At 58.6% G+C, this 13,866-nt stretch overlaps 1 protein-coding gene across 1 annotated transcript in view; it reads left to right on the forward strand.

Annotated features, from left to right (window-relative positions):
• Window positions 1-12,052, forward strand: part of LOC140458401 (TP53-binding protein 1-like) — a 54,564-nt gene extending 42,512 nt beyond the window's left edge. Inside the window, exons 9-12 of the mRNA XM_072552902.1 lie at window positions 6,141-6,235; window positions 7,577-7,776; window positions 10,243-10,388; window positions 11,679-12,052. Of these exons, the coding sequence (XP_072409003.1) occupies window positions 6,141-6,235; window positions 7,577-7,776; window positions 10,243-10,388; window positions 11,679-11,869 (632 nt within the window). The 3' untranslated portion in view covers window positions 11,870-12,052. The remainder of the gene's footprint in view (window positions 1-6,140; window positions 6,236-7,576; window positions 7,777-10,242; window positions 10,389-11,678) is intronic.
• Window positions 12,053-13,866: the final 1,814 nt, after the last annotated feature.

A 13,866-nucleotide genomic window follows, 5' to 3' on the forward strand; every position in this document is an offset into this window, starting at 1 on the left:
CCCGCCCCATCGTCATCATCATTGTCCCCCCCGCCCCATCGTTGTCATCATCATCGTCCCCCCCGTCCCATCGTCATCATCATCGTCCCCCCCGTCCCATCATCATCATCGTCCCCCCGCCCCGTCATCATCATCATCGTCCCCCTGGTCCCATCATCGTCATCATCATCGTCCCCCCCGCCCCGTCATCATCATCATCGTCCCCACCGCCCCGTCATCGTCATTGTCCCCCCCGCCCCGTCATCATCATCATCGTCCCCCCCGCCCCATCATCATCATCATTGTCCCCCCCGCCCCGTCATCGTCATTGTCCCCCCCGCCCCGTCATCATCGTCATTGTCCCCCCCGGCCCGTCATCATCATTATCGTCCCCCTGGTCCCATCATCGTCATCATCATCGTCCCCCCGCCCCATCATCATCATCGTCCCCCCGCCCCGTCATCATCATCATCGTCCCCCCGCCCCATCATCATCATCGTCCCCCCCGCCCCATCATCATCATCGTCCCCCCGCCCCGTCATCATCATCATCGTCCCCCCCCGCCCCAACATCATCATCATCGTCCCCCTGGTCCCATCATCGTCATCATCATCGTCCCCCCCCGCCCCGTCATCATCATCATCATTGTCCCCCCCGCCCCATCATCATCATCATCGTCCCCCCGCCCCAACATCATCATCGTCCCCCCCGCCCCATCATCATCATCATCATCGTCCCCCCGCCCCGTCATCATCATCGTCCCCCCCGCCCCATCATCATCATCATCGTCCCCCCCGCCCCGTCATCATCATCATCGTCCCCCCCGCCCCGTCATCATCATCATCGTCCCCCCCGCCCCGTCATCATCATCATCGTCCCCCCCGCCCCGTCATCATCATCATCGTCCCCCCCGCCCCGTCATCATCATCATCGTCCCCCCCCGCCCCGTCATCATCATCATCGTCCCCCCCGCCCCGTCATCATCATCATCGTCCCCCCCGCCCCGTCATCATCATCATCGTCCCCCCGCCCCAACATCATCATCATCGTCCCCCCCGCCCCATCATCATCATCATCGTCCCCCCGCCCCAACATCATCATCATCATCATCATCGTCCCCCCGCCCCGTCATCATCATCATCGTCCCCCCGCCCCGTCATCATCATCATCATCATCATCGTCCCCCCGCCCCATCATCATCATCGTCATCATCATCGTCCCCCCCGCCCCATCGTCATCATCATCGTCCCCCCGCCCCGTCATCATCATCATCATCGTCCCCCCCGCCCCAACATCATCATCATCGTCCCCCCGCCCCGTCATCATCATCATCATCATCATCATCGTCCCCCCGCCCCATCGTCATCATCATCGTCCCCCCCGCCCCATCGTCATCATCATTGTCCCCCCCGCCCCATCGTCATCATCATTGTCCCCCCCGCCCCATCGTTGTCATCATCATCGTCCCCCCCGTCCCATCGTCATCATCATCGTCCCCCCCGTCCCATCATCATCATCGTCCCCCCGCCCCGTCATCATCATCATCGTCCCCCTGGTCCCATCATCGTCATCATCATCGTCCCCCCCGCCCCGTCATCATCATCATCGTCCCCACCGCCCCGTCATCGTCATTGTCCCCCCCGCCCCGTCATCATCATCATCGTCCCCCCCGCCCCATCATCATCATCATTGTCCCCCCCGCCCCGTCATCGTCATTGTCCCCCCCGCCCCGTCATCATCGTCATTGTCCCCCCCGGCCCGTCATCATCATTATCGTCCCCCTGGTCCCATCATCGTCATCATCATCGTCCCCCCGCCCCATCATCATCATCGTCCCCCCGCCCCGTCATCATCATCATCGTCCCCCCGCCCCATCATCATCATCGTCCCCCCCGCCCCATCATCATCATCGTCCCCCCGCCCCGTCATCATCATCATCGTCCCCCCCCGCCCCAACATCATCATCATCGTCCCCCTGGTCCCATCATCGTCATCATCATCGTCCCCCCCGCCCCGTCATCATCATCATCATTGTCCCCCCCGCCCCATCATCATCATCATCGTCCCCCCGCCCCAACATCATCATCGTCCCCCCCGCCCCATCATCATCATCATCATCGTCCCCCCGCCCCGTCATCATCATCGTCCCCCCCGCCCCATCATCATCATCATCGTCCCCCCCGCCCCGTCATCATCATCATCGTCCCCCCCGCCCCGTCATCATCATCATCGTCCCCCCCGCCCCGTCATCATCATCATCGTCCCCCCCGCCCCGTCATCATCATCATCGTCCCCCCCGCCCCGTCATCATCATCATCGTCCCCCCCGCCCCGTCATCATCATCATCGTCCCCCCCCGCCCCATCATCATCATCATCGTCCCCCCCGCCCCGTCATCATCATCATCGTCCCCCCGCCCCGTCATCATCATCATCGTCCCCCCGCCCCAACATCATCATCATCGTCCCCCCGCCCCAACATCATCATCATCGTCCCCCCGCCCCGTCATCATCATCATCGTCCCCCCGCCCCGTCATCATCATCATCGTCCCCCCGCCCCAACATCATCATCATCGTCCCCCCGCCCCTTCATCATCATCATCGTCCCCCCGCCCCTTCATCATCATCATCGTCCCCCCGCCCCGTCATCGTCATCATCGTCCCCCCGCCCCGTCATCGTCATCATCGTCCCCCCGCCCCATCATCATCATCATCGTCCCCCCCACCCAATCATCATCATCGTCCCCCCCACCCAATCATCATGATCGTCCCCCCGCCCCATCATCATCATCATCGTCCCCCCGCCCCGTCATCGTCATCATCGTCCCCCCCGCCCCGTCATCATCATCATCGTTCCCCTGGTCCCATCATCGTCATCATCGTCCCCCCCACCCAATCATCATCATCGTCCCCCCCACCCAATCATCATCGTCATCCCCCCGCCCCATCATCATCATCGTTCCCCCCGCCCCATCATCATCATCGTTCCCCCCGCCCGATCATCATCATCGTCCCCCCCGCCCGATCATCATCATCGTCCCCCCGCCCGATCATCATCATCATCGTCCCCCCGCCCGATCATCATCATCATCGTCCCCCCCGCCCGATCATCATCATCGTCCCCCCGCCCCATCATCATCATCGTCCCCCCCGCCCGATCATCATCATCGTCCCCCCGCCCCGTCATCATCATCATTGTCCCCCCCGCCCCGTCATCATCATCATCATCATCATCGTCCCCCCGCCCCGTCATCATCATCATCGTCCCCCCGCCCCGTCATCATCATCATTGTCCCCCCCGCCCCGTCATCATCATCATCATCATCATCGTCCCCCCGCCCCGTCATCATCATCGTCATCATCATCGTCCCCCCCGCCCCATCGTCATCATCATCGTCCCCCCGCCCCATCATCATCATCGTCCCCCCGCCCCATCATCATCATCGTCCCCCCGCCCCGTCATCATCATCATCATCATCATCGTCCCCCCGCCCCGTCATCATCATCGTCATCATCATCGTCCCCCCCGCCCCGTCATCATCATCATCGTCTCCCCGCCCGATCATCATCATCATCGTCCCCCCCGCCCCGTCATCATCATCGTCCCCCCGCCCCGTCATCATCATCGTCATCATCATCGTCCCCCCCGCCCCGTCATCATCATCATCGTCCCCCCCGCCCCGTCATCATCATCATCGTCTCCCCGCCCGATCATCATCATCATCGTCCCCCCGCCCCGTCATCATCATCGTCCCCCCCGCCCCGTCATCATCATCATCGTCCCCCCCGCCCCATCATCATCATCATCGTCCCCCCGCCCCATCATCATCATCATCGTCCCCCCGCCCCAACATCATCATCGTCCCCCCCGCCCCATCATCATCATCGTCCCCCCCGCCCCGTCATCATCATCGTCCCCCCGCCCCATCATCATCATCGTCCCCCCCGCCCGATCATCATCATCATCGTCTCCCCCCGCCCCAACATCATCATCCTCGTCTCCCCCCGCCCCAACATCATCATCCTCGTCTCCCCCCGCCCCAACATCATCATCATCGTCTCCCCCCGCCCCAACATCATCATCATCGTTCCCCCCGCCCCATCATCATCATCGTCTCCCCCGCCCCAACATCATCATCATCGTCTCCCCCCGCCCCAACATCATCATCATCGTCTCCCCCCGCCCCAACATCATCATCATCGTCTCCCCCCGCCCCAACATCATCATCATCGTCCCCCCGCCCCATCGTCATCATCGTCCCCCAGGCCCAACATCATCATCATCGTCCCCCCGCCCCATCGTCATCATCATCGTCCCCCCCGCCCCAACATCATCATCATCGTCTCCCCCCGCCCCAACATCATCATCATCGTCTCCCCCCGCCCCGTCATCATCATCATCGTCCCCCCGCCCCATCATCATCATCATCGTCTCCCCCCGCCCCAACATCATCATCATCGTCTCCCCCCGCCCCAACATCATCATCATCGTCTCCCCCCGCCCCAACATCATCATCATCGTCTCCCCCCGCCCCAACATCATCATCATCGTCTCCCCCCGCCCCAACATCATCATCATCGTCTCCCCCCGCCCCAACATCATCATCATCGTCTCCCCCCGCCCCAACATCATCATCATCGTCCCCCAGGCCCAACATCATCATCATCGTCTCCCCCGCCCCAACATCATCATCATCGTCTCCCCCCGCCCCAACATCATCATCATCGTCTCCCCCCGCCCCGTCATCATCATCATCGTCCCCCCCGCCCCATCATCGGCCCCCCGCCCCGTCATCATCATCATCGTCCCCCCCGCCCCAACATCATCTTCGTCCCCCCGCCCCATCATCATCATCGTCTCCCCCCGCCCCAACATCATCATCGTTCCCCCCCCATCGTCGTCATCATCATCGCCCCCTGCCCCATCGTCGTCGTCATCATCGCCCCCCCGCCCCATTGTCATCATCATCGCCCCCCCCGCCCCATTGTCATCATCATCGCCCCCTGCCCCATTGTCATCATCATCGCCCCTTCGCCCCATCGTCATCATCATCGCCCCCCCCCACTTCATCATTGTCATCATCATCGCCCCCCCGCCCCATCATTGTCATCATCATTGCCCCATCGTCATCATCATCCCGCCCCGTCGTCGTCATCGTCATAGCCCCCTGCCCCGTCATCATCATCATCGCCTCCCGCCTTGTCGTCGTCATCATTGCGCTCCCCCCCTTCCCCCCACCCTCACTGTAATGTCTAACCGTGTCCACTGCTTGTTTACTGTAGCCAGGCCCCCGGCTGGTTGCTGATTGGTCCAGCCTGTTGTTAGGGTCTAGAGAGACCTGGAGACCAAGGGACTACACCACTTCATCTGAGCTACTGCAGGATGGGGAGGAGGGAGATACCAGAGGAGAGGGAGATGGAGTCATGGTGTGGGGTGGGGTGGGATGGGTGGGTGGGTGGGAGGGATGGATATGGGGCAGGGGAGAGGGGGTGGCAGGGATAGGGACGGAGGAGGGAGACACGGGGCAGTGGGAGATCGATACAGGGTGGGGAGGGATGGATACGGGGTGGTGGAGCAATGGGGGGAGGAGGGAGACACGGGTGGGTGGGAAGGAGGGGTACAATGGAGTAGGAATCGTTTTAATCTCCAGCCAATCCCTGTGAATGAGTGAAGACACTGGGAGTTAATGCCCGGTTTTTAATGAACCTGTTCCGAGACGATATGATACCCGACAGGGAGAAGTGGGACTCGAGCCCGGGGCTCCTAGCCTAGACGTAGGGACATTACCACTGTGGCCTAAAAGGGGGTGGAGGGGGAGTGAGTGTATTGGGGGCAGGTCAAAACTGAATTAGTGATTCTACCTTCGCTCCCCCCCACCAATCCTGTGAGGCCTGCACAGACACAGGGAGATCCCAGACCAGGGCTCTGCTGAGATTCTGTCAGTGATCCCTTCGCTCCTGGAGCAGAGAAGGGGGAAGGGAATGGAGACATCAGGCACCTCTTTAAGCCCCCTCCCCTCCCCTCTCCTCCCCTCCCCTCTCCTCCCCTCCCCTCCCCTCTCCTCCCCTCTCCTCCCCTCCCCTCCCCCAAGTATCTGGCTGGTTAAGGATGAGGGGGGTGATTGGTGCTGGGATCTGACTGTGCCTGTGTTTTTCTGTTAGAGTACGTGGAGACTGCAGCCTACAACAAGCAGTACACCGAGAGACAGCTTCGCGCTGGTGGGGGTTATATTCTGCAGGATTTCAATGAAGCCCAGGTAAGAGAGATCTCCCCCTCCCCACTCCCCCTGCCTGTCCCCTACCCCATCTCGGGGAAGAGCACCAGCAGAAAAGCGGGGGCAATGAGCTCCAGATAAGATTGTTCTCAACAAGACTTGCATTTATATAGTGCCTTTGCCCAGCTCCGGGCGCCCTGGAGCATGTCACGGCCAATTTAATGGTTCTGAGCGTGTAACCCTTGCTGTAATGGCGGCTGCAGATTTGTGCAAGATCCCACAGGCAGCAGTGTAATGATGAGGGCTATAACCCTAGGTCTTGGTCGAGGGACGGGTGTTGACCAGGGCGGTGGAGGGGACTGCCCCCTGAGACAGGCTGGGGATCTGTTAAAACCGGGGGAGACGGGGCCTTTTGATTGAACAACGGACCTGACATTCCCTCGGGTTGGAGGGGCGTGCGCGGTGCTGGAGGACGGACTTGTTCCTCTTCAGTGGGGCTGCGTGGTCAGCCCCCCACCCCCCCCCCAACTCTGAGCCACCCCTGTCACATCGGAGACAGACATGCGGTACTCCGAGAGAGAGCCGATACTGCAGCAGCAGTGTGCACTCACCCCCACAGGACAGCATTGCCATGGGGCCGGGAGGGAGTCAGAGTCTCCCCGGTCCCACATGCAGGCTGCGACTGCTCGAGGGGAGGTGCAGCTACCTCAGCACTGACCTACCTCCTGTCTGATCCCAGCGGGGACAGAGAGAGAGCCCCTACCTCCTGTCTGATCCCAGCGGGGACAGAGAGAGAGCCCCTACCTCCTGTCTGATCCCAGCAGGGACACAGAGAGAGCCCCTACCTCCTGTCTGATCCCAGCAGGGACACAGAGAGAGAGCCCCTACCTCCTGTCTGATCCCAGCAGGGACACAGAGAGAGCCCCTACCTCCTGTCTGATCCCAGCGGGGACAGAGAGAGAGCCCCTACCTCCTGTCTGATCCCAGCGGGGACAGAGAGAGAGCCCCTACCTCCTGTCTGATCCCAGCGGGGACAGAGAGAGAGCCCCTACCTCCTGTCTGATCCCAGCAGGGACACAGAGAGAGCCCCTACCTCCTGTCTGATCCCAGCAGGGACACAGAGAGAACCCCTACCTCCTGTCTGATCCCAGCAGGGACAGAGAGAGAGAGAGAGAGCCCCTGTGGGAGTAAGGGCTGGTGAGGTGCCCAGTTCCGTTTGCTTCAGGACTGGACACTGTCGTTTGAAAATGTGGTCCAGTTAGTGTGAAACCCTGGGCCAATACTCATCAGCTGAATCTCCCAACGTAGAGGGATGTTGATCATTTCCAAGCTGCCCATCACTGGCCTCAGTCACACTGACACTGTGTAGCTGTTGTGTTTCAGTGTAAAGCTGCGTACCAGTGTATCCTGATCGCAGACCAGCACTGTCGGACCAAGAAATACTTCCTGTGTATCGCCAGCGGCATCCCGTGTGTGTCTAACCTTTGGGTGCGGGACTGCGCCCTGGCCAATCAGCTGCAGCCTTACAAGAATTACCTGCTTCCGGCGGGATACAGTGTGGAGGCGGATCGGATCCTGGAATGGTGAGAGCATGGAACCTTGCTTAGAACGGGCCCCCGAATCCCCCCCCCAAACACATTCACCCACCCCCATTTACCCCACACCCCCTTCCACCACGTACACTCTCTCCCCCCCCATCACTGACTCCCCCCATCCATTTACCCCCTCACACAGCCCCGTGTACACTCTTTCCCCCCCCCCCCCCCCCCATCACTGACTCTCCCCACCCGTTTGCCCCCTCATACTTGACCTTGTTCAAGTCTCAAAACATTCTAACATCCCAAAACCAACTGAGGTATCGTTGATGCGATCTCTGACTCCTCTCCTTCCCAATATATTCATGCTCCCTCTTTCCCCCTCCTCTCATTCACCCCTTCCCCTCCCTCTCGTTCACCCCTTCCCTCCTCTCGTTCACCCCTTCCCTCCTCTCGTTCACCCCTTCCCCCCCCCCCGTTCATCCCTTCCCCCCCCTCTCGTTCACCCCTTCCCCCCTCTCGTTACCCCTTTCCCTCCCCCTCTCGTTACCCCTTTCCCTCCCCCTCTCGTTCACCCCTTCCCCCCCCCCCTCGTTCACCCCTTTCCCCCCCCTCGTTCACCCCTTCCCCCTCCTCTCGTTCACCCCTTCCCCCAGTTCATCCCTTCCCCCCCCCTCTCGTTCACCCTTCCCCCGCTCTCGTTACCCCTTCTCTCCCCCCCTCTCGTTACCCTTTCTCTCCCCCCTCTCGTTCACCCCTTCCCCCCCCTCTCGTTCACCCCTTCCCCCCTCTTGTTCACCCCTTCCCCCCCCTCCTGTTCACCCCTTCCCCCCCCTCTTGTTCACCCCTTCCCCCCCCTCTCGTTCACCCCTTCTCCCCCTCTCGTTCACCCCTTCCCCCCCCCTCTCGTTCACCCCTTCCCCCCCCCCCCCCACCTCGTTCACCGCTTCCCCCCCTCTCGTTCACCCCTTTTCACCCCTTCCCCCCCCCCCTCGTTCACCCCTTCTTCCCCGCCTCTCATTCACCCCTTCTTCCCCCCCCTCTTCCCCCCCTCTCGTTCACCCCTTCTCCCCCCCCCGCCGTTCACCCCTTCCCCCCCCTTGTTCACCCCTTCCCCCCCTCGTTCACCCCTTCTTCCCCCCCCCTCGTTCACCCCTTCTTCCCCCCCCCTCGTTCACCCCTTCTTCCCCCCCCCTCGTTCACCCCTTCTTCCCCCCCCCTCGTTCACCCCTTCTTCCCCCCCCCTCGTTCACCCCTTCTTCCCCCCCCTCTCATTCACCCCTTCTTCCCCCCCTCTCATTCACCCCTTCCCCCCCCCCTCGTTCACCCCTTCCCCCCCCCGTTCACCCCTTCTTCCCCCCCCCTCGTTCACCCCTTCTTCCCCCCCCTCTCATTCACCCCTTCTTCCCCCCCTCTCATTCACCCCTTCCCCCCCGTTCACCCCTTCCCCCCCTCTCGTTCACCCCTTCCCCCCCCCCTCGTTCACCCCTTCCCCCCCCCCCCCCGTTCACCCCTTCTTCCCCCCCCTCGTTCACCCCTTCTTCCCCCCCTCTCGTTCACCCCTTCTTACCCCCCTCTCGTTCACCCCTTCTTCCCCCCCTCTCGTTCACCCCTTCTTACCCCCCTCTCATTCACCCCTTCCCCCCCCCCTCTCGTTCACCCCTTCCCCCCCCTCTCATTCACCCCTTCCCCCCCCTCTCGTTCACCCCTTCCCCCCCCCCCGTTCACCCCTTCCCTCCTCTCGTTCACCCCTTCCCCCTCCTCTCGTTCACCCCTTGCCCCCTCTCGTTCACCCCCTTCTCCCCCCCTCGTTCACCCCTTCCCCCCCTCTCGTTCACCCCTTCCCCCCCCTCTCGTTCACCCCCTTCTCCCCCCTCTCGTTCACCCCTTCCCCCCCCTCTCGTTCACCCCTTCCCCCCCTCTCGTTCACCCCTTCCCCCCCTCTCGTTCACCCCTTCCCCCCCTCTCGTTCACCCCTTCCCCCCCCTCTCGTTCACCCCTTCCCCCCCCTCTCGTTCACCCCTTCCCCCCCTCTCGTTCACCCCTTGCCCCCTCTCGTTCACCCCTTCCCCCCCTCTCGTTCACCCCTTCCCCCTCCTCTCGTTCACCCCTTGCCCCCTCTCGTTCACCCCTTCCCCCCCTCTCGTTCACCCCTTCCCCCCCTCTCGTTCACCCCTTCCCCCCCTCTCGTTCACCCCCTTCCCCCCCCTCTCGTTCACCCCTTCCCCCCCCTCTCGTTCACCCCTTCCCCCCCTCTCGTTCACCCCCTTGCCCCCTCTCGTTCACCCCTTCCCCCCCTCTCGTTCACCCCTTCCCCCTCCTCTCGTTCACCCCCTTGCCCCCTCTCGTTCACCCCTTGCCCCCTCTCGTTCACCCCCTTGCCCCCTCTCGTTCACCCCTTCTCCCCCCCTCGTTCACCCCTTCCCCCCCCTCTCGTTCACCCCTTCCCCCCCTCTCGTTCACCCCTTCCCTCCTCTCATTCACCATTCCCTCCTTGCTCTCTCCATTCCTCAGGCATCCCCGGAGCACTCCGTTCAAGAATATGAAGTTGTTGTTGGTGTCGGACCAGCAGGAGGGTTTCCTCAGCCTGTGGTCAGAGATCCTGATGATGGGAGGGGCGATGTCAGTCAGACAACACAACTCCTCAGCTCACAACAAAGGTCAGCGTCTGCCTGACCCCATGGCCTGGTCCTGGGGGAAGTCCGTGATGTTATGGGAAGTCTGTACACTGTTTATCTGCTTTACTGTGGAAATAGGGGAGCGGGTTCTTCCTCCTAAAATGTGGAGTTTTGGAAATGAGGATTGCAGCAAGTTGTGCTTCTGACACCAACCTCATTAAACACTCCCAAGGACAGGGACAGCACGGGGTTAGATACAGTGTAAAGCTCCCTCTACACTGTCCCCATCATACCCTCCCCAGGACAGGGACAGCACGGGGTCAGATACAGAGTAAAGCTCCCTCTACACTGTCCCCATCATACCCTCCCCAGGACAGGGACAGCACGGGGTCAGATGCAGAGTAAATGTGATCTGATCAGAACCTTATGCAGCCTCAGCAGAACGTTGTGTTGGAAAAGCTCTAGGAAAGGTTTACTGGATTGACCTGAGGTTGGCACATGATGAATGGTTGAGACATTGGGTCAATATTGGACAGAGTGTAGGCCATTCAGCCCTTCAACCCTGCTACCCATTCAGTCTGACTATGGTTGATTTGTCCTACTGTGCACATCATTCCTGCTTCCTCTCCATACCTTTTTATTTATGCTGTGGAGTCACCGGTTCAAATAGCCACCAGTGAAGCTATTGGAAGTTCAGTTCATTAATCGATTTAGTTCTCCCAGTGAAGTTGGAGTTGGAAAACTGGTCATCATAATAGTGACAGTTGTGAAAAGAAACCCCAGCTGGGGGGGGAACCTGCCTTCCTTCTCCATTCTTGTGTCCACGTCACTCCAGGCCCACAGTAATGCTACTGAAATGGGTGACAGGACCTTCATGTCCAGGGATGACCAATGCTGCGCTTGTGTGTGATGCTCAAATCCTGTAAAAGAATTTGCCACCTTACCTGACCTTTGATTACTTGAGTTGCATGCTTGGATGGCACGGTGGCTCAGTGGTTAGCACTGCTGTCTCACAGCACCAGGGTCCCAGGTTCGATTCCAGCCTCGGGCGACGGTCTGTGTGGAGTTTACACACACTCCCCGTGTCTGCGTGGGTTTCCTCCAGATGCTCCGGTATCCTCTGTCAATCCAAAGATGCCCAGGTTAGGGTGGGTTAGCCATGGGAAACGCAGGGTTACAGAGGTTGGGCAGGGTGGGGGGGAGTTGGGTCTGGATGGGAGGCTTTTCAGAGGGTCAGTATGGACTCAGTGGGCCAAATGTCCTGCTTTGCACACTGTAGGGCTTCTGAGTTCCCGCTTGAACTCGCTTAAGGTTTGCTGTTTGTGTTTTCAGACGTCCCGTTGGGAATCTTCGACATGGTGATCACGGATCCCTCCTGTCCAGTGTCTTTGCTGAAATGTGCGGAATCACTTGCTCTCCCTGTGGTGTCTCAGGAGTGGGTCATCATCCAGAGTTTGATCACGGGACAGAGAGTCAGTAACAACAGCCACCCCAAGTACAAACACACCTACAAACCCAGTTAAAGGGAAATGTCCCATTGTGTCCCTTCTCCTCCTCCCTCCCCCTTCCTTGCTCCCTCAACCGCCAATCAATTGTGCCGTTGTTTTACATTTTAGAAGCTTTTAATCGTCTGTGTTTGTAACTGCATGTATGAAAATGTACATAGTTTTATTGGTTTCATTTTTATTAAAAAATAATCGAATAAACTGGTGTTTGTGTGTCAGTTTCAAATCCATTTTATTTTGGAGATATTTGTGACCAGGTCAGAAAGGCCAAGTCCGAGCCCGGTGTAATTCCAGCCGGAGTTTTATGGTGGTTATTTTCACTGAGTGAGTGAAATTCACCTTCACCCGATAACTAGCTCTGCTGTTGGTCAATTTCTTTCGGTCGTTTTAAGGGGAAGGCTAAACCTGCTTCCTGTCCACATCAAACAAATTAAATGGGTTTTCTTCAAAAAAAAACCCAAATAACTGCAGGTGCTGGAAATCTGAAACGGCAAACAAAGTGCTGGAGAAACTCAGCAAGTCTATCAGCACCCGGTTGGGGAGCGCAGATGGAATTAACATTTTGGGTCCAGTCACCCTTTTCCAGAAGTTTCTGTTTCTGTTGAAAATGTTTGCACCCTGGGGGTCTGGAACGCCCAGGCTGGGAGGGGAGTTGAGGTGGGAAACCCCCTTGGATGAGCAACCTGAAATGTCACAAACGTTCAACACGATAAAGGTAAGCATGTACAGCAGGTAGTGAAGAAGGCTAATAGCATGCTGGCCTTCATAACAAGAGGGATTGAGTACAGAAGCAAAGAGGTTCTTCTGCAGCTGTACAGGGCCCTGGTGAGACCACACCTGGAGTACTGTGTGCAGTTCTGGTCTCCAAATTTGAGGAAAGACATTCTGGCTATTGAGGGAGTGCAGTGTAGGTTCACGAGGTCAATTCCTGGAATGGCGGGACTACCTTACACTGAAAGACTGGAGCGCCTGGGCTTGTATACCCTTGAGTTTAGAAGACTTAGAGGGGATCAGATTGAGACATATAAGATTATTAAAGGATTGGACACTCTGGAGGCAGGAAACATGTTTCCGCTGATGGGTGAGTGCCGAACCAGAGGACACAGCTTAAAAATACAGGGTAGACCATTTAGGATAGAGATGAGAAACTTCTTCATCCAGAGAGTGGTGGCTGTGTGGAATGCTCTGTCCCAGAGGGCAGTGGAGGCCCAGTCTCTGGATTCATTTAAGAAAGAGTTGGATAGAGCTCTCAAGGATAGTGGAATCAAGGGTTATGGAGATAAGGCAGGAACAGGATACTGATTAAGGATGATCAGCCATGATCATATTGAATGGTGGTGCAGGCTTGAAGGGCAGAATGGCCTATTCCTGCACCTATTGCCTGTTGATGGGACTAGTACAGATTTAGTATCGGTTTGGTGGTATGGGCTGAAGGGCATCTCCTGTACAGCTCTAATCAATTCATAGAATTGTACAGCACGAGGTGAGGCCATTCAGCCCAGGGTGCCTGTGTCAGCCCCTTCAAAGAGTGATCCAATTATTCCATTGCTGCCCACTCTGCACCCCCCCCCCCGCCAACAGCTGCTGTTCACCTACCTATCGATTTCTTTTACCCCTTTTGAAAAGTTACTTTGCAACCAGCTCCCAAAAAGGCCTCACATCCCAGATCACAATGACTCACCCCATTAAAAATATTCTGCTCATCTCCCCTCAGGCCCTTTGGCTGAGCTCTTTAAACCACTGGCCCCCAGTTTCGTCTTTAGAGATGTCCTGACTGCAGAAAGTCACACATTAGCACAGGCCTTTTCCTATACTGTGCCCTGTCACTCTCCTCAGGATGTTAAATATGTTGAGAGGTGATCCTGCTGAGTGGGCCTGCCATATTGTGCACAGGAAGATCCATACAAATGCCAATGAGGTGAAGGGGTAATTAATTTCGCTTTGGTGCCATTGATGGTGGAGTCACATGACCAGGCCACTGGGAAAAGCCTTGCCCCATTTTGGGTCCCCGTTCG

The sequence above is a fragment of the Chiloscyllium punctatum genome, chromosome 33 (genome assembly GCF_047496795.1).
Source record: "Chiloscyllium punctatum isolate Juve2018m chromosome 33, sChiPun1.3, whole genome shotgun sequence".
Classification (NCBI taxonomy): Eukaryota; Metazoa; Chordata; class Chondrichthyes; order Orectolobiformes; family Hemiscylliidae; genus Chiloscyllium; species Chiloscyllium punctatum.